The sequence below is a fragment of the Furipterus horrens genome, unplaced genomic scaffold, assembly GCF_987537825.1.
Source record: "Furipterus horrens unplaced genomic scaffold, mFurHor1.1.pri manual_scaffold_10, whole genome shotgun sequence".
Classification (NCBI taxonomy): domain Eukaryota; kingdom Metazoa; phylum Chordata; class Mammalia; order Chiroptera; family Furipteridae; genus Furipterus; species Furipterus horrens.
The window spans coordinates 37,019,246-37,038,455 of record NW_028327180.1 but is presented as its reverse complement, the minus strand read 5'-3'; the positions used below and the strand labels follow the sequence as shown (position 1 = coordinate 37,038,455).

At 53.0% G+C, this 19,210-nt stretch overlaps 1 protein-coding gene across 3 annotated transcripts; it reads left to right on the top strand.

Annotated features, from left to right (window-relative positions):
* The first annotated feature begins 199 nt into the window (after positions 1 to 199).
* Positions 200 to 17,075, top strand: MED16 (mediator complex subunit 16). 3 transcript variants are annotated; one of them, XM_090289115.1, is made up of 15 exons: positions 200 to 316; positions 1,777 to 1,918; positions 2,758 to 2,865; positions 3,187 to 3,356; positions 4,794 to 5,225; positions 5,961 to 6,066; positions 8,400 to 8,555; positions 9,296 to 9,507; positions 10,059 to 10,265; positions 12,560 to 12,770; positions 13,280 to 13,413; positions 13,520 to 13,712; positions 14,165 to 14,381; positions 15,636 to 15,719; positions 16,315 to 17,075. In XM_090289115.1, exons 2-15 carry the CDS (start codon positions 1,786 to 1,788, stop codon positions 16,451 to 16,453), a joined length of 2,502 nt encoding a protein of 833 aa, XP_090145241.1. In that variant the 5' UTR covers positions 200 to 316; positions 1,777 to 1,785; the 3' UTR covers positions 16,454 to 17,075. The 3 variants fall into 3 exon arrangements, with proteins under 3 accessions (XP_090145241.1, XP_090145242.1, XP_090145240.1); XM_090289116.1 differs by having other exon boundaries at positions 1,729 to 1,918; positions 16,327 to 17,075; XM_090289114.1 differs by having other exon boundaries at positions 1,729 to 1,918.
* The last annotated feature ends 2,135 nt before the right edge of the window (positions 17,076 to 19,210 follow it).

Here is a 19,210-nt window from a genome sequence, read left to right as displayed (position 1 = left end):
GAATTAACAAAAGTTTAGAAACCCATCTTTATCTGACATTAGTGCAGCACACAGCGTAACCAAATGCGGTCATTCCAGGGTTGAAAAAGTGCTCGCTATTCTAACAATTCTCAGGTAGCTGCTGGGAATTTATTAAACGCTCACAAACAAACCCGGAAGTGGGGCGGGGCGGGAGCCGCAGCTACCGCCGTCCCAGAAGTCTCTGGGAAGCGGTTGCACTGCGCGGGCGACTCATTGGTCCTAGGGAAGATGGCGGCGCTGGAGCCGGGGAGTTAGGGCGAGTGCGGCCTGCGGCCGCGGCGTACGAGCCGATCAGGTGAGCAAGGGGCTACTAGTGTCCGGAGGGCTCAGCCGGCCTCCCGGTGATCCCCGAGAATGCGTCCCAGAGAAGGCGGGGACTCGCGAGCCTGGGCGGGGCCTATGAGGTTAGAGGGCGGGTGTGGAAAGCAAAGGATGCTGGTTACACGGCCGAGAGCGCTGGGCGTGGTCTGCGGGTGGTGGCGGAAACGGCAAACGCGGGGGAAATCGGGGCGGAGCCTAGGGGTTGTTTCTCGTGGGGGCGAATTTGGGGAGGAGCTTGAGGGTTATGGGAGACTTGGAGGCGGGACGTAGAGTTTGAGTGAGGTCCTTGGGATGGGATACCGAGTCTCTAGGGGGTAATTGGAAGCGGTACCGGAGGGCCAGGTTAGGGGGGCGGGGTCTGGAAAGCGAAGGGTGTTAAAGGCGGGGCTGGAGGGTTTTGGAAACGGACCTAGGGATTGTTTGGGGGTCCCTGAAGTGAAGCCCGTGAATTTAGGCCGGTCCTGGAGGCTCGAGAGGCAAATTGGGAGCAAGGTCTGGAAAAGAGAGATTGAAGGGGATTGGAAAGGAGGGCTCTGGGGGCGGGGCTTAAAGTGTTGAAGAAGTTTGTAGGCGGGGACTTGGTGTTCCGGGGCATGACCTGAAGAACTGGGGACAGGAGGGAAGTCATTGAGAAAAATAGGGTTGATCGTAGTAACAACTTCACTGGGCTTTGCAGTGGTGGAAGAAAACCTGTAACCAGGCTCTGAGCACTGAGGAAAGGTTCACTGTCATTGTTATTCTTAAAATTTGTAAGTCCTATACCAAGACTAAAACTGCTGACTCCCCCCAACCTGTCTACCCACCTCTGCCAAAGATAGCCCCTCCGATGCCCTTTCTAAAGGATGGACCCAAGGTCCGACCTCTTCTCACAGTTTCCACTGCTCGTTTGGACCAGTGCAGTCCCCTTACCCCGTCCCCCAGCTACATCCTCCAGACAGCAGAGGGGTCCTGTCAAAACATAAATAAGTCACAGCCCTCCTGGGACTCTTACTCTTATGTCATGCAGGATTGAAGTCCACAGGTCCCTGCATGACCTGAACCTGCCCATACCCCACCTTTACCCCAATCACTGGGCCACTCCAGGCCCGACCCACCCTCTGTGCCTTTGCACTGGCTGTCCCCTCCACCTGCAATACTCTTTCCCAGACTTCTGCATGCCACATCGCCGTTCCCTTGCACCTTTGCTCAAATATCTTCTCCCCAGTGAGGTCTCCCAGGCTCTCTGTTTAAAGTGCAGCTCTTCCCCTCACACACACATACAAGACCCAAGGGCAAGGATTGGGTCCTTTTCATTTCTCATGGTGTGCCAGCATCCAGCATGGCATTCAGCACCCTGCAGGTACTTGGTGAAGATGAGTCAGTCTTCCCTGTCATTTCCTCCTTCAGGTGGTCATTCTCTTCAGGTGACTGTGCCCGGTGTGTGACCTGTTGCAGGCGAGCACAATGGATCTGGCTTATGTCTGCGAGTGGGAGAAGTGGCCCAAGAGCACCCACTGTCCATCAGTACCCCTGGCCTGCGCCTGGTCCTGCCGCAACCTCATCGCTTTCACCACGGACCTCCGGAATGATGACCAGGGTGCACCCCTTCACCTCCATTCCCTCTCCTCCCTTGCCCTCCCCACACAGTGTTATTCTCCTGGCTCCCATGGTGCCTGGCACATTGCCATGGGGTGACTCCAGGTCTCCAGGCCTGCTTGGGGGCCACCTCCCACCTCATTCATAGCTAGGGGGTGATGAAGGCCCCAATCTTTTAGGGGTGCAAAAGGCAGATGCCTTTAACTGATGGCTGCTGTCCTCAGTGAGCCACCTCCCATTTAACTGGTGGCTGCTCTCCTCAGTGAGCCGCCCATTTAACTGATGGCTGCTATGATAGTGCTTTCCTACACCTGGTACCTGGAGAATGCGGGGGTCACCCCTGTGGAATGGAAGGAGGGAAGGCTGGGCATTCCATTCAGGCTTGTTGGAGACTTGTGCCTCAGTTTCCAGATTTTACATGTCACTTTTGACTTTTGAAAACCTCTAAGGTTCATGGCCACCAGCCATCTTCTCTCAATCATGTGAGTAATGTGCACGTGTTAGAGAAAATTAGAAAAGCACAGAAATTTAGGATAAAGAGAACTACCTATTATTTTCCATGGAGAGAAGCCAGTTAGCATTTTGGGGTCATTTTCTTTCAGCTCTGTTTTCTGGGTTGTAGTCACACTGGTGGCAAAATCACAGGCCTGCTCTGTTTTCCCTAGGGAACACAAGCCTGTTCCTTGTTAGTGCCTGGCCTGTTGATATGGTCAGCAGCATCTCCATGACTTCCCTGTGAGTGGGACATTTGCTGGGTTGTTCCCTGAGTCCCCCTGGAGTCGTTGGGCACATTAAGGCCATGTTATTGTCACTGTGTTGACTGTACCCTATCCCCTGCAGATCTGACCCGCCTGATCCACATCCTGGACACAGAACACCCTTGGGATGTGCATTCCATCAGCTCAGAGCACAGTGAGGCCATCACCTGCCTCGAGTGGGACCAGTCAGGTGAGGTTAGGGCCAGCAGGGTCAATAGAGTCCTATGTGGCCAAAGGAGACCATGGTGATGCTCACCCCAAATCCCAGGGGGATGTATTCTGTCTTTTCTTGGTCCTGTCCCCAGAGTCAGATCTGGGCCTGGAACTTCGATTTAAGGCTTTGTGGCTACTGCTCTTGCTGTTCCCATGTTCTGAGCCATTTCTGCAGCATGCCTTGTGCCACTCCCCTGCTTCACCTCCACTAGGCTGGCTTCTTCCAAGCTCTTGATGTACTGCAGGTGACAATTCCTGCCCATGGTGGGGGTTTGTGATGCAGGTTTGCTTCCTGCAGGCTCCCGGCTCCTGTCAGCTGATGCAAATGGGCAGATCAAGTGTTGGAGTATGGCGGACCACCTGGCCAACAGCTGGGAGAGCCATGTGGGAAGCCTGGTGGAGGGGGACCCCATCGTGGCTTTGTCTTGGCTGCACAACGGTGTGAAGCTGGCACTGCATGTGGAAAAGGTGAGTGTCGGCCTGAGTGAGTAGGTGCGGTAGACAAGGCCATTTACTTCATCTTTTCACCTGCCACCTTGGCTCCTCCTCTCCCACCACCAGCATCCTCTCGTTTTTCGAGCCCTGGGCCTGGCTCATACCTTTGATCAAGCTTTCAGCTGGCACCTGTGTTTTCAGTGAGCCATCTATTTGATGGCTGCTGTCTGTCCTCAGTGAATCTCCTATTTAACTAGTGGTTGCTGTCCTCAGAACCCAGTCCATACTTTGATTCAGTAATATTCCAGAATTCCTCTTTCCATACTCTGTGTTCTGCCAGTGTCATAGTTAGGACTGGGAGACTCTTGGGTCAAGGGGCACCTGAATTCAAATCCTGACTTCATGCGTCTGTGCTTTACTTTGCTCATTGTCAGATGGGGTTGGTGGTGGCTCAATGAGGATTCATTGAGTGAGTGTGTGAGAGGGGTTAGCCTGGGGCCTGACATAGGTCAAAGCCCAGGAACCTGCATTCTGTTCCAGCTCATCAGAAAGGGGGCAACAGATATTCTCAGACCACTTAGAGAGACTCTGTATAGCCTCCAGCTCAGTGCAGTTTCAGTGATGAAATAACACAGACAAACCTCAGAAGTGTCATGCTGAGTGAAAGAAGTGAGGCATAAAGGCTGCACACTGGGTCCACTCGGGTAAAGTACTAGAAAAGGGAAACCTAATGACACAACTATGGACCCAGGGTGAGGTTGGATGAGGACTGACTGCTAAGAGACACAAGGGGCCTTTTGAGAGAAGTGGGTTCCAGTCACGATTTTAGTGGTTTTCCATGACAACATGTTTGTTAAGACCCATGGAACCATATGCTTAAAAAGAGTTAGTTTTTTTGGGCATAAATCATAACTTAAACCTAATTCTAAAACATAAAATAGTAATAAAATAGCAGCAGTCAGTACTTTCATGGCACCTCTTAATGCAGGGGTCTGTACACCACAACCTGCTGGCCAAATGTAGCCCCACCTATATCTGTGAACAGTCTTATTGGCAGCTGCTTCTACAAACTCAGAGAAAGAGCAAGTAGTCACAGCAGAGGCCACCTGGTCCATAAACCTGAACATACTGAGTATCTGGCCCCTTACAGGAGAAGGTTGCTGACTCCTGTCCTTCATGTGTTCAGTTATTTGATCCTCACCATGGTCTTCTGAAGTACAGATGAGGAGACTGAGGGTCAGAAAGGCCTACATCACACAGTGCTCAAGTGACTGAGGCAGGATTTGAATTTAAGTCCATGCTCTCATAGCTTCTGTCTCATTGTTCCGCTGTGTTTCTGTGGGTGTTGACTCCCAGAAGGGTGTTGTCAGGTCACAAGAGGCAGACCCTTAGAGCTGAACAGGTTACCTTTTCTCCTGCCCAAGGTGGGGGTGGCATCAGTACTAAGACCCTTCACTCACTCCCCCACAGTCAGGCGCTTCCAGCTTTGGGGAGAAGTTCTCCCGTGTGAAGTTCTCACCGTCGCTCACGCTGTTTGGGGGCAAGCCCATGGAGGGCTGGATTGCAGTGACGGTCAGCGGCCTAGTCACCGTATCCCTACTCAAGCCCAGTGGGCAGGTGCTGACATCAACAGAGAGCCTATGCCGGCTGCGTGGCCGTGTTGCCCTGGCTGACATCGCCTTCACGGGTGGTGGCAACATCGTGGTGGCCACAGCAGATGGCAGCAGCGCCTCTCCCGTGCAGTTCTACAAAGTGTGTGTGAGCGTGGTCAGCGAGAAGTGTCGCATAGACACCGAGATCCTGCCCTCACTCTTCATGCGCTGCACCACCGATCTCAACCGCAAGGACAAGTTTCCTGCCATCACCCACCTCAAATTCCTGGCCCGCGACATGTCCGAGCAGGTGAAGTCACTGGGAATGCAGCCATGATACAACATACTTCTCATCTTCACTCCTGGGTTGGGAATTTGACATGGGTCTCATGGGGCTAAACCCAGGTGTGGGCAGGGCTGCTCACTCTGGGGGCTACAGGGAGAACTGTTCCCAGCCTTTTCCAGCTTATAGGCACCGCATCCCTGGCCCGTGGCCCCTTCCTTCATCCTCACAGCCAGCAGTGCAGCCTCTTCCGTCTCTGACTCTGACCCACCTGTCTCTCATGTGAGGACCTTGTGATGACAGTGGGCCCCCCGGGGAATCCAGCATTGTCTTTATTTCAGAGTCCTTGAGTTAATCCCACCTGCAAAGTCCCTTTACTGTGTGAGGTGACATGCAAACAGATCCCGAGACTAGGACAGGGACATCTTTGGGGCTGTTGTTCAGTGGACCCCACTCGGTCACTATGGTCCCCTTTGTAATTATGCAGCAGTAAGACTCAAACCCACACCAGGGGGAGGGCACCATCGGGATGGTGTGTTCTGTTCTGGCAGGGCGGCAGATAGGTAGACCTGGGCTCGAGTCCACAGTGGCTGTGAGGTTGGGGCCAGTGTGAGCAGCTGAGGAAATGGAGGCCCAGGAAGGGGAGGCGGCTGTATAAGGCAGGCCAGCACCTGAGCCTGGGCTAGAGTGAACGCCCCTCATGAGGAATGCATGCCCGAGGTGCTGCCTCTGCCTCAAGCGATCCACCCCCCCACCCCCCAGGTGCTCTTGTGTGCCTCGAACCAGACAAGCAGCATCGTGGAGTGCTGGTCCCTGCGGAAGGAAGGGCTTCCTGTGAACAACATCTTCCAGCAGATCTCTCCTGTGGGTGAGTTGCTCTGTGAAGTCAGGACATTTGACTTTTAAAGGTTTTTATTTATTTTCACAGAGAGGGAAAGGGAGGGAGAAAGAGAAGGAGAAAAATATTGATGTGAGAGAAACTTCAGTTGGCTGCCTCTTGCATGCCCCCGACCAGGGACCTGGCCTGCAACCCAGGCATGTGTCCTGACTAGGAATTGAATCAGTGACCTTTTGGTTCACAGGCTGGTGCTTAGTTCACTGAGCCACACCAGCCAGGGTGACATTTGACTTTTAATTTGGGGAAACTAAACTCAGGACGTTGAAGTCGGGCAGGCAGCCCGACCACCTCACCCTGAAACCTGTGGGGCGTGTGGTTAGTGGACAGCAGTGCAGAAGTCCTGGTGCACGGGGCTGGGAGCTGGCTTCCACTTAGCAAGGGGCATGGGCTGCAGTGAAGCATTTAATCCTAAAAACCATGGGATCTTTCAAAAACCCTGGTTTATAGTGAGGAAACAGGCTGGAGGGATTAACTGAGTTTGCAAAGAACATGCCCACCAGCTCACCTCCTCTCCCTCTATTCTTTCACTCACGGGAGCCCCCATATCTCAGGATAGCCCCAAGGCCAGCAACCGCTCCTCTTTGATACAGACCCTGGGATGCACTGGCCTGAACTGAAGCCAGTGGCAGGCTGGAAAAGCCACTAGTTTTTATCCCTTGATGGTGGAGCTGCAGGGGGTAAACCTTGCTCCAATACGCAGATGCAGATGTTTTCCTAGCAAAAGAAAGCTCTGCTTTTTTGCTAATTAGTGCTAATGGACCCTGGGGTGTTTGGATGTGCAGAAGTTGCTAAACCGAAACCACTAATGAAGCCTTGTTAAGAGGTCCCTCGCTGTGTCATTCGCTGCTTGAGTTGGTTACATAAACTGCCCATTGTGGCTACAGAGTAATTAACATGAAGAGGGCACGTTGCCCTGTCCCTGGACAAGCATCCCAGGGAGCTTTTGAACAGTGGCTGGTGGCCTCACAGGGGGCAAGCAGGGCTACATTGGGGACTCAGGGTCCATCAGTCGGGGGTTTTAAATGGCTGGGTACAGATCCATCCCATCCTGCAAGCGTTCCTTGGAAGTCTGCTGTGGTTGTTACCTTTATACTCTGTGGTGTCTTCATGCTGGATACTGAATTCCATTCTGACCTCTCTGGGCTTCTGTTTCCCCTGGGGGCAGCATTTGCTCAGACTCCCTTACTGGATTTGTAGCCAGTTTGTTTATTTATTTTTAAGTTTTTATTTATTTTTTGGGAGAGGGGAAGGGAGGGAGAAAGAGAGGGAAAGAAACATTGATGTGCAAGAGATATATTGATCAGTTAGTTGCCTCTCACATGCCCCCAGCTGGGGACCTGACCTGCAACCCAGATATGTGCCCTGACTGGGAATCGAACTGGCAACCTTTCAGTTTGCAGGCCAGCACTCCATCCAGGGTTCAACAAGTTATAAACTGTGAGGAACTGTCTGGGGCACATATCTGGACACAGATGGTGGCAGAGGTGAGTCCTCTGACAGTCAGCTTTGCCACATAACAACCGAGCCTGAAACTCACGCTCAAAACCACAGTTCATATTATTCTGGACCGGGTCACTTGGCTCCACCTAAATACTTGGTTCCATGTGACTGCCATTAGCCTCTTGGCATGGGCTGGTGACCCCCAACTGGGCCCATCCTCCTGTGGCACATGCCCCTGTGGCCTAGCCTGCTTCCCTTAGCATCCCAGGCACAAGCACTGTTTGATCCTCTGCTTACATCACGTTCACCAGTGCCCACTGGTCATACCCAGATTCATGGAAATAATTCCACTTCTTGTTGCAGGGGGCGCTTCATCAACACATGGAGGGTGTGAGTATAGGGAGAGGATGCATATTATATAGTGGGGAGAGCTGGGGTCTTACCTAGGACCTCTTAGGTCATAAGGGAAAAAACCCAACCCAAACTGGCTGAGTCACAAGGGGAGTTATAGGGTTTGTGTGGCAGCAGGGTCTCGGGGAGTAGCATCCTCCTCGGTATATTGGCTCCATCAGGTGAGTACGCACTATTGCCAGCTGACACCTTCCTGGAGGATGCTTCCCCCTCCATCCCCAGGAAGTGCCAGGACTGGGTTCTATTGGCCACCTTAGGTTATGTGCCTCTCCTGCACCAATCAGCTGGCTGGGGCATGGTATGCTGAGTGTCCAGGGCTGAGGTGGGGTCCCTGGTAGGGGAGCAGGCACTGGGATCAGAGAAAGGGGCTTGGCTGTTGTCCCCTTCAGGGCCCATCATTATGACATTTGTCTTCCTTCTATTGCTATCCTGTGTCCCTGCCCTATTTTTAGTTGGTGACAAGCAGCCCATGATTCTCAAGTGGCGGATCTTGTCGGCCACCAATGACCTGGACCGAGTGTCTGCCGTGGCACTACCCAAACTGCCTATCTCACTCACCAACACTGACCTGAAGGTGGCCAGCGACACGCAGTTCTACCCCGGCCTTGGTACGGTGGGCTTGGAGCTCAGGTCTCAGTTCTGTTTCCTCACCTTGAGTCAGTTCCCAGTGAGGAGGTGGCCCTGCTTTCAGGATCCAACAAGCTCAAGGGGCTGTGAGGCTCTCTACTTTCAGGATTTGAAAAGCTGTATCTTTGATATGTAAAGAACTGTTAGAAATCGATAAGGCAGAGGTTGGAAACATGAGGGTAAACTCTCCAAATAAGCAGTGCCCTTTGTTGTAGCAGCTGAGACATTGATCCTGTGTTCAGTCCCTGGAGCCTGAGATCATGAGTGAGTCAGGCTGGAAGTACTGGGAGGGCTAAGAGTCAGCCCCCAACCCTGCTACACGTTCGTTACAAGCTTTGAGCTCGAGATGCCCGTAAACTCACTGACTTCTGTTCCTGCCATGAGGCCCTTTGTGTGCTCCTGTCCCCTCCCACCTTGTCCCCTGGAAGTTGTGTGTTTGCGCACATCAGCTGAAACATAGTACCAGCTGCAAGGGTGCTGGGGATATGCAGCCTGAACTGGTGGCAGCTTGTTCCACTGGCAGACTGTTAGCAAAGGAAGAGGGAGTAGTGGCTATGAGGGCAGCTGACTGGACATAGGGTGGTGGGCTCTTTGTGGCTTGGGGTTCACCCATCCCCAGGGCAGTCATTTCACATTGTCCAGAGCTGGGCAGCCCCACAGCTACCCGTGGGCATATTCCAGGCCCTTCCTGCTCCTGACCCTGCATGTGCCCCACCCCTAGGGCTGGCTTTGGCCTTCCACGATGGCAGTGTCCACATTGTACACCGGCTGTCGCTGCAGACCATGGCCATCTTCTACAGCTCCACAGCTCCACGCTCCATGGATGAGCCAGCCATTAAGCGCCCTCGGACCACAGGTCCTGCTGTTCACTTCAAGGCCATGCAGCTGTCCTGGACCTCCCTGGCCCTTGTGGGCATTGACAACCATGGGAAGGTAAGTGTTGTCCCAGGCGCTCCAGAGCTGTCCCTTTAGTGTGTGTGTGAAGTAACCCCCGCCCCATCTTCAGCTGCCTTGGAGGAAATAGGCTCTGTCTGTTCATTGTCTGGTGCCTGCCTGTCACTTCTGTTTTTGGCTTCCAGCCAAATCCTCGTTTATTTCCTCATACCTGTGTGTGTGGGCCTTGCCTGTCTGTTGTTCCACAGGCCTGTCCTTGTGTGATGGGCTCAGCTTCCCTGGAGAACCATGTCTGGGACTGGGGGCTCCCATCCATTGGTTTGCATTCATCATGGAGCCTAAATGATGGGTCCAGTCACCCCAAATATATCTGTGAGTATAGTGCGGTCTTTCAGGTCATTTTTGGGAAGTGCTGTATGGCTCCTTCAAGCCTATTGAGACTTCCACGTGCCAGGCTCTGATTGCCCACACAGCAGCAGGGCCAGGAGCTCCTGGGAGGGAGCATGGTGCCCAGAGCCTTAGCTGGGGCTGGGAATGTCATCTGCTCAGCACTCCCTTGGGGACCTCACCAGCCATCCCCTCTCCCACAGCTGAGCATGCTGCGCATCTCACCCTCCATGGGCCACACGCTGGACGTGAACCTGGCCCTGCGGCACCTGCTTTTCCTGCTGGAGTACTGCATGGTGACTGGCTATGACTGGTGGGACATCCTGCTTCACGTGCAGCCCACGATGGTGCAGAGCCTGGTGGAGCGGCTGCACGAGGAATACACACGCCAGAAAGCTGCCCTGCAGCAGGTAGCCCAGGGCCATGTGCCATCACCATCACCGGACAGAGGATGCCCCCGCCTTTTCTTTCATTTATTTATTTTTTAAGATTTTATTTATTTACTTTTAGAGGGGAAGGGAGTGATAAAGAGAGGGAGAGAAACATGCAAGAGCTATATGGATCAGTTGCCTCTCACATGCCCCCAACTGGGGACCTAACCTGTAACCCAGGCATGTGTGCTGACTAGGAATCAAACCAGCGACCCTTCTATTTGCAGGCTGGTGCTCAATCTACTTAGCCACACCAGCCAAGGCTCCACTGCCTTTTTTACCTAGTACTTCATCTGAAGAGCTTTCTCTAGGAAGTCACCTCTGCAAGTGACACATGAACTCCTAGGGTCACCACCTCTACCACCAGTGGGGGCTGTCTTCTCAGGGTGCATGAGTGCACATGCATGCAAAGGTGGGGCCTTGCCCACATGTTGAGATAGGAGCAATAAATAGGCTTAAAGATCAGAGAGGAAGGGAACAGTGACCAGGTGACATGATTGTGTGCCTATGAAACCACTAGCATTCACAAGGAGCCTTTAACTCTAGCATGAGTTCAGCATGGGGGTTGCACAAAGAACAATTTCAGAAATGGGTAGCTTTCCTTTGTGCCAGCAATGACCAATAATACAGTAAAATGAGGAAATATGTCCCCTTCACCAGAGCAGCCTGATAGGACATGAATGAGATTGTTAGGGAGTATATGAAGATGCAGCAGGGGTTCAGAGCTGATCACAATGGAAATAAAATCATTGCTTATCGGCCCTAACCTGATGGATTCTCATGCTTTAACACATTCATTCATCCAATGAGACCTGGTCTCCCCTTGGACTTCTGACACCTAGGCCAGGTCTTTCTCTGTGGTGGGGGGCTGTTCTGGGCATAGTAAGTGTTGGGAAGCATCCTTTGCCCCAACCCACTCAATGCCAGAAGCATTCCCAGTGTGACAACCACAGATATGCCCAGACATGGCCCAGTGTCGCTTGGGTACAGGGCCACTTCCAAGTTGACATACCACCTGCCCTGTGAGGTAGATTCTCTTACAGTATTCCCTCACTTATTGCGGGTATTACGTTCTAGACCCCCCCACCCCCACCGCGCGATAGGTGAAAATCCGCGAGGTAGGAACCTTACATTTATTTTAGTATTTATATATACTGTATTTTAAGGCTTTATAAACCCTTCCCACACACTTATAAACCATTTTCAGTCCCTTATTAACCTTTCCCACTCCCTTATTAATCTTTTCCATACTTTTATAAACACTATGTTCTTAAACATATTCTACACTCTTAAACCTACGTAACTTTTAACAACATACGTATCCTCGTCCTCGGCAGCCGTCCGTCTCGAGAGACGATGGTGTAGCTTCTTAAGAGTCTATCCGCACCGCCGAGAATGGCTGTGCAGTCCGACTCGGGAGTGACACGGTATCTGTCTCCTCCCGTGTTGAATCGACATCTTGCGATGACGCTGGAGTGTCCTCTCCAGTGAAGCTGAAGCTACAGAGCCTGGGCAGGGTGATATGGAGGGTCTGCTGTTGCCCATGCAGCAGACCCCCCCTCTCTTCGCAGCTGAAGGGTCCAAGGGAAAGACGGAGTCAATACAGCTTGGCTTCAGGTGCGCCGCAGGAGTTGCCGGTGTTGACTACAACGTCAAACCGCCTTAGGGACTCCGGCTCCGGATTTTCTGTCGGGGTTTACTCCCTTAGCCTTTCCCCTGAAGAGGTATGCCGCAAGGCAGCGGAGGTTTTTTGGAGTCAGAGTTTTCCTTCTCTGATGTGCCCTGACTGGAAGATCGAACCAGCGACACTTAGCTCGCAGGCCGACGCTCAAGCTCAGTGGATTGAGCATTGGCCTACGAAACAAGTGTTGCTGGTTCGATTCCCAGTCAAGGCACATGACTAGGTTGCACACCAGATCCCCAGCTGGGGGTGCCAGTGAGAGGCAACCACACAGTGATGTTTCTCTCCCTCTCTCCAAAAATAAATAAACAAATAACATACGTATACAGTACCGCAATATACAGTACTGTGATATAGCAAAAAATCCACGATAATAATTAAATATATTTTTTAAAATTCCACAATACAGTGAGGCCCCGATAAGTGAACCACAATATACAGAGGGACTACTGTACTGATTCTGCCATAAAGAGGTGAGGCACAGAGACACTAAGCAGGTTGCCTCAGCTTGCCGAGCCCAGCTATATACTGTGTCAAAGCCTCTTCCCCAGACCCCTCAGGTGGATGTCTCTGCTCATATTGCACCCCTCAGGTCCTCTCCACCCGTATCCTGGCCATGAAGGCCTCACTCTGCAAGCTGTCGCCCTGCACCGTGACCCTCGTGTGCGACTACCATGCCAAGCTCTTTCTCATCGCCATCAGCTCCACGCTCAAGTCCCTGCTGCGCCCGCATATCCTCAATACGCCTGACAAGAGTCCCGGTGACCGGCTAACTGAGATCTGTGCCAAGATCACAGACGTTGGTAGGTCCCACCCCCAACCAGCAGGTCACCCTAAGAGCTGCTGTGCATGCACGGTTCTGTGCGGGACCATCCTAAATCCCACCTGAACACTGTCCACTGGGTGCTTCCTGTGTGCCAGGCATGGGAGTGGTACCTGAGGCAGGTGGAGGCATTGGCCCTCAGGGCTGGCCTGGCGCTGGAGACAGGTGTTAACCAGAGGGAAACAAAAGGGATCAGGTTGAGTCCTGTCAACTGTGCTGGGGAGAAGCTGCAGGAGGCCCAGCACAGGCTGGCCCAAGGGACAATGGGGTTGTCCTGAGAGCTGGCAGTGAACACCTTGTTGCTCTGGGTCCAGCCCTTTCCTCCGTAGTTCCTGGCTCAGTCATCCTCCTCATTTGCTTATTCACAGCATTGGGTTGGCCTTGTCCAGGCCCAGCTCACAGTGGGTGATGAAGATCCCAGGGTGCGAAAAGGGGTCAGTCCCTGTGCATGGTGGGGTCTGGCCACCCCTGACTACCCTTCCTTTCCAGATATTGACAAGGTCATGATCAACCTCAAGACAGAGGAATTTGTCCTGGACATGAACACACTCCAAGCTCTGCAACAACTGCTGCAGTGGGTGGGCGACTTCGTGCTCTACCTGCTGGCCAGCCTGCCCAACCAGGTGTGCCCCTTTCCTGCATCTTTGCAAAACCCCTTCCCCAGGACCCAGGAAGGTACTAGGAAGTGGCATACATTTAAAAACATAGCCTGAGTGCCTTTTCCTACAGGGCGCCCCACTGCGGCCCGGACACAGCTTCCTGCGGGATGGTACCTCGCTTGGTATGCTGCGGGAACTGATGGTCGTCATCCGCATCTGGGGCCTGCTAAAGCCCAGCTGCCTGCCTGTGTACACGGCCACATCTGATACCCAGGACAGCATGTCCCTGCTCTTTCGCCTGCTCACCAAGCTCTGGATCTGCTGTGAGATACCCAGCTCTCTGCTTTCAGCCTCCCACCAACATACAAGCCCTAGTTGAGTCCCCCCACCAGAATATAAGCTTCCACAAGTCAGACTGGCTCTGTCTTGGTCTCCGCTGTTTCCCCAGAACCCAGCACAGGTCCAAGCATGGGGTGGGTGCTCATTAAACATCAGCCATTATTAGACACCTGGTAACTTGTCTCATGTCACCAGGTTGTGTATTTCTGGAGGGCCAGGTTCTGTTGTTCTTGCAGTCCTGTTCCCAGGAAGGCATTCAGTACTCACTGAATGTTTTTTAAATGAATGATTGGGTTCCGCTTTACAGAGGAGAAGACTGAGGCCAGAGATGGGGAGGAGCTTCCAAGGCAATTCAGAAAGTCAGGTCAGAGCTGAGCCTGAACCTGGTCCCTGAGCTCCAAGCTGATCATGGTATCTCCATGGTCCTCCTCTGCAGGCCGTGATGAGGGCCCTACGAGCGAACCAGATGAGGCACTCGTTGATGAGTGCTGCCTGCTGCCCAGCCAGCTGCTTATCCCCAGCCTGGACTGGCTCCCTGTCAATGATGGCCTGGTCAGCCGCCTGCAGCCCAAGCAGCCCCTGCGTCTATACTTTGGCAAGGCCCCCACTCTGCCTGGCAGCACCACCACCTTACAGTTGGATGGCCTTATCAGGTGTGTGCCCTCTGCCTCGGGCCCTTTGCATGTTCCTTCTGCAAGGTTCCCCCCAAACCTACCTGACTCCCTCATGCCTCTGCCTCAGGGCTTTTGCATGTGCTGTGCCTGCTGCTTCCTTCTGAGCTTTACCTAAATGCTGTTCCCAGGAGACATCCCTCACTTTGGCACTGAACCCCTCTGCCTCCCAGTATTTCACTTTCCTCCACCATTACCTCAATCTTTACTGATTTGTGCATTTGGGTATCTTTGTTATGTCCTCCTCACCCTGGCCTGTCACTTTCTGTGTGCAGTACCCGCCTGGCTGACCACAGTTACTTGGGCTCCAGCCTCTGTAGAGGTCAGGTCGATAGGTGGCCCGAACCCCACACCCAGCCTGGCCCAAGGCCCTGGTAGAGACTAAATCAGGCAGGACCCTCACAGGGCTGAGGGGAACTCTGCCAGTCAAAGGCCAGCCCTATTTTTAAAACAGGGGTCTGGATAGCCCAAGTGTGCTAAGTTAACCCTCTGTGACCCACAGCACTGTGGGGTGGGGTTTTATCCCCATCTCATAGGTGAGTTAATGCTCAGAAAGCTTCAGTCACTGAACCAAGGTCACAGCCAGGAAGTACCATCTGCATTAGGACCCATCAGGCTCTCACCCCTGCTCAGTATTCACTGGATAGAGAAATATATGTGACCTCCCCAAGTAGCCTGTTACTTTGGGTGGAAGTTTCAGAAAACAGATGAGCAAAAGGAAGACTGTTGGCCCTTGCCAGGTAGCTCAGTTGGTTAGAGCAACATCCCGATACACCAAGGTTGCTGGTTCAATCCGCATTCAGGGCACATACAAGAAGCAACCAATGAATGCATAAATAAGTGGAACAACAAATAGATGTCTCTCTCTCTCTTCCCCTCTTCCTTCCCCCTCCTCTCTTCCTCTCTGTCTCAAATCAATAAATAAATTTTAAAAAGAAAAGAAGGAAGACCATTCACACCCCTGTGGTCCCACCTCTCTGTGGGCAGAGAAAGTGCAGATGCATATCCACAGGCAGCAACACCCTTGTGTTTTGCCACAGTGGGTGCAATCACTGTGTGTATGCACATTTGTAGATGTGTGCATGCATCTGTGTTTTCATGTGTGCACAGGTGTACATGTGTTTGCACATGCCTGCTGCACATGTGCATATATCTCTGTACTTGCATGTATGTGTTCTGTGTGTGCACATGTGCATGTGTGCAGTGCTCTGATTCCCTCCTCTCCTCATCTGCCAGGGCAACGGGCCAGCCCAAGATTGACCATCTGCGGAGGCTGCACCTGGGAGCCTACCCCACCGAGGAATGCAAGTCTTGTACAAGGTGAGCCACTTACTGCGGACCCTTCATCAGTCCTGCAGCAAACATTGTCCCCGCTCAGCCACCTCATGACCTCAGGGTGAGAGGCTTCTCTGTGAGCTTCATTTTTCCCACCTGTGAACATGCCTGCTTTGCAGAGCTGCTAAGAGGGCACACCAGGCAGTTTCTGTAAGGGACAAGCTGCCTTGGGAGGTCCTGGACTTCCCTTCCTGGGGTATCAATGGTGAGCAGGTGACCACCCAGCCCTTGCAGAGCTCCCAGTGACTCAAGTGCAAGAATGAAAGAACAACCATAGCAGTGCAAGGCCCAGGCCCTATGCTGGCACTTTGCAGAAGTGTCCCCGATTGCTGCCACACAACCCCAGACATAGGTTCTGACTCCCAGGGTCACACCACTAGGGAGTGTCCAAGCTAGAACTGGAACCCCCGTCCACTGGAAGGTGAGGTGGCAGTGCCTGAGCCTGGACAAGAAGATGTGGAGGAGTTAGCTCAGGGTGGGCGACAGTGCAGGGAATAGCATTCCTGGTGGGAGGAACAGCATATGCAAAGAGCCAGTGGCAGGTGGAAGAGGGCCCCACCCAGCGCCCGCTTCCACCCAGCTCTGCCCGCAGGTGTGGCTGTGTCACCATGCTCAAGTCACCCAATAAGACAACAGCTGTCAAACAGTGGGAACAGCGCTGGATCAAGAACTGCCTGTGTGGGGGGCTCTGGCGGCGGATGCCCCTCAGCTGCCCCTGACTGGGGTCCCCAGGCCCTGTAAATAGATTCCTGATGGATTTTATGAGAAGGTGATGCTGTCCCTTCCTGGTGGCAGCATTCCACACTCAGGACCTTTATCAGGTGCATTAAAAAGTCATTCATGAATTGACTTTTGGGGCCTCATCAGCCAAGGCTGGCATCCCTGTGAGGCAGGACAGGTGAGGACATGGCCTGAAGATTGGTGCCTCTCAGCCTGGTGGCACCACTTTTTCTCTCTTGGAGCCTGATGGTGCATGCCCGGTGCTGGGGCTTGGTTTCATGGCTGCACCTTAGTTACCCATGCTGGGTGCTGACTGAAACAGACCCAGGCCTGCCCCACAGGTCTCATGTCTCAAGTGCCAACATCCCCGTACCTCCAGACCCCCAGACCCCCCAGTCCTAGATTCCCCTGGTCTCCCAGTTCAGAGGTTACAGGACAGTCTGGGTGTTGATCCTTTAAAATGTTCCACATGAACCTATTGGGTAGCCAGCAATTACTGCCAGTGACACTGGCCAGGCTTCCTCCCCAGTTTCTCCACCTGTACATAACAATGCTGTACCTCCTCATTCAGGTGGCTCTGACCTGGGAAGCCCAATAAACATTCAGCTGTCTTGGGTCTCAGATGCATGGTCATGTGATGCCATTGCCCCAGCAGCCCCCAAGTCCCACCCAGTCCTGACTCCCCCGCCCCCACACTGCATTTCTGGGCAGTTCTGTCTCCATGTGCCCATATGTGTCACTCTTTTGCTCTGTCAGCACCTAGTGTATGCCAGGTACAGGGGTCCTGCAGGGAGCAGCAGGCTGGGTATGGGTGGGGACTGTGCCTGGTCTGCTCTGCCTTCTCTGTAGGTGGGTGGGTCTCTTCCTCATCTGTCTTTGAGTGTGTGTGTCTCTTCTTGCTCTCGCTCTGTCTTTCTCTCCAACCCAGCCTCCAACCCGGAGCTGCTCAGGCCTCATCCCCTTGGGGTCCCACCTGCCACCAGCAGGTACTTCCCTGGATTATGTCCCACACCCCTGCAGAAGATACAGCGGCCTGCCTGTTAAGTGCTAATTGGTTCTCATGTTTTTCTTCTGGAAGCTCAAGGGAGGCAGGCCAGGCTGGTGCCCCACAGAAGGTAATGCCTTCAGTGCTGCACAGGTGCTTTTTGGCCTCTCAGGATGGTGGGAGCTCAGGGAGCCCCTTATCTGGATTGGGGCCATGTTTAAAGCCCATCTACCCATGGCTGCAGGACTCCGACAGTGTCCAGTCCTGTCTGACCAGTGCATTCTAACTGGTGTGAAGAGGCAAGCTCTGCTTACCTATGCTGCCATCATGACTGGAAGTTCCAAATGTGCACAGTTTCTTACAAAATTCATGAGTACTCTGAGGAGTACCTCACACCCATTACAGGAAAGCCTAAATAAGTGAGATTCATTGCAGCAGAATATGTGACCAGTTCTTATGAGCAGGGCTGGGAGTCAGCTGTGTCCACAGTGCCCAGCTCAGGGCCAGGCACATAGGAATTGTTCAGTAAATACTTGTGTATGAGTGAATGTTTCATAATACAAAACCAAAACCCTCCTGTAGGTTCCAATTCTAACTCCCTAATCCCCAGTAGGCAAAGGACTTCACCTTTGAGACCCTCCATCTCTTTTTCAACAAAAGGGAAGTCATGAATGCCTTTTGGGGACCAAGCTTAACTCCTGGAGCCTGGTAGGTGCTGGGCCTCAATGGCCCCTCATCCAGGCAGGTAAAAAGACACTTGGGGCCTCAGGACCTCAGTTCTGCCCTCTGTCACCTCCTTGTCATTGCCCAGAAGGAGGGTTGTGAGTCTGGGGGGCAGAGCTGTGTGACTGCTCTGTGATACCTATCAATCTTTCTGGGATCCTCTCAGCCCAGGGAATGCCTATGAATGCAGGCACCATGGCTCTGGGTATGAATCTGGGCTTTGCCCCAGAGCTTGTGTGTGACCTCAGGAGAGCCTTTCCCAATTTGTGACACAGTCCTAAGAGCACAACTATTAGAGTTCCTGTACACCTAAATCAGCCCAGAGCAAGGTCTTGCACACATGCGCACGTTTCACTTAGGAAGCAAAGGGAGAGCTATACATTAGCTAGACCAAGGGATCACCCCCAGACGGGCCTTCCCTGAGTCTCAGGTGTCCTCTGGACTTCTAGGAAGGAGTTAGGGCGCCACCATGTGGCTGAGGCATGGAGAGGCGCCTGGCCGCTTCAGCCCCTCCTGAAGGGTGTCAGATCCGCCGGCTTTTAGTCCTACCCCCACCCCAAGGCCCTCCCAACCTGGTTCACCACCTTTCAGCCTTCCTGACAAAGTGTTACTGGTGCACGTGCTTTTGTTTGCGGATTCCTCCATCCCTGGGTCTGGCTCGCTTCTCATGCAGTGTGTGCTCAAGATGGCAGCAGCATAGGGAGCAGCTGAACTTGCCCAATCTGTGGCTGAATGAACAGCTTCTGAATGGCAAATGAGAAAGAAACAGGACAAAGAAGATTGGGGATCCACAGGGTGACAGGAGCTCTATTCAGGGGATTTGGCCTGCAAGGACAGCAGAGAGCATTCCCAGCTACACTGCCTGGAACCTTTTACCTCCAGAGACAACAGGGCATCACCATGTGCACTTAGCCTCCCTGCCAGGGAGTCACTCAGGTCCTCAGGCCAGAACCCCAGGTGTTATAATGCCTGCCCAGCTCCAACCCATAATGCCTACACACTATGCCAGACCACTTTCTAAATGACAAATGAGACAGAAGGTACAGAG

Excerpts from the sequence above, each read along its gene's own strand:
- MED16 (XM_090289115.1), top strand. The coding sequence starts at position 1,786 with ATGGATCTGGCTTATGTCTGCGAGTGGGAGAAGTGGCCCAAGAGCACC. Across the intron at positions 5,226-5,960 it reads CCCGCGACATGTCCGAGCAG|GTGCTCTTGTGTGCCTCGAA; the intron begins GTGAAGTCACTG and ends CCCACCCCCCAG. Across the intron at positions 10,266-12,559 it reads AGAAAGCTGCCCTGCAGCAG|GTCCTCTCCACCCGTATCCT; the intron begins GTAGCCCAGGGC and ends TGCACCCCTCAG.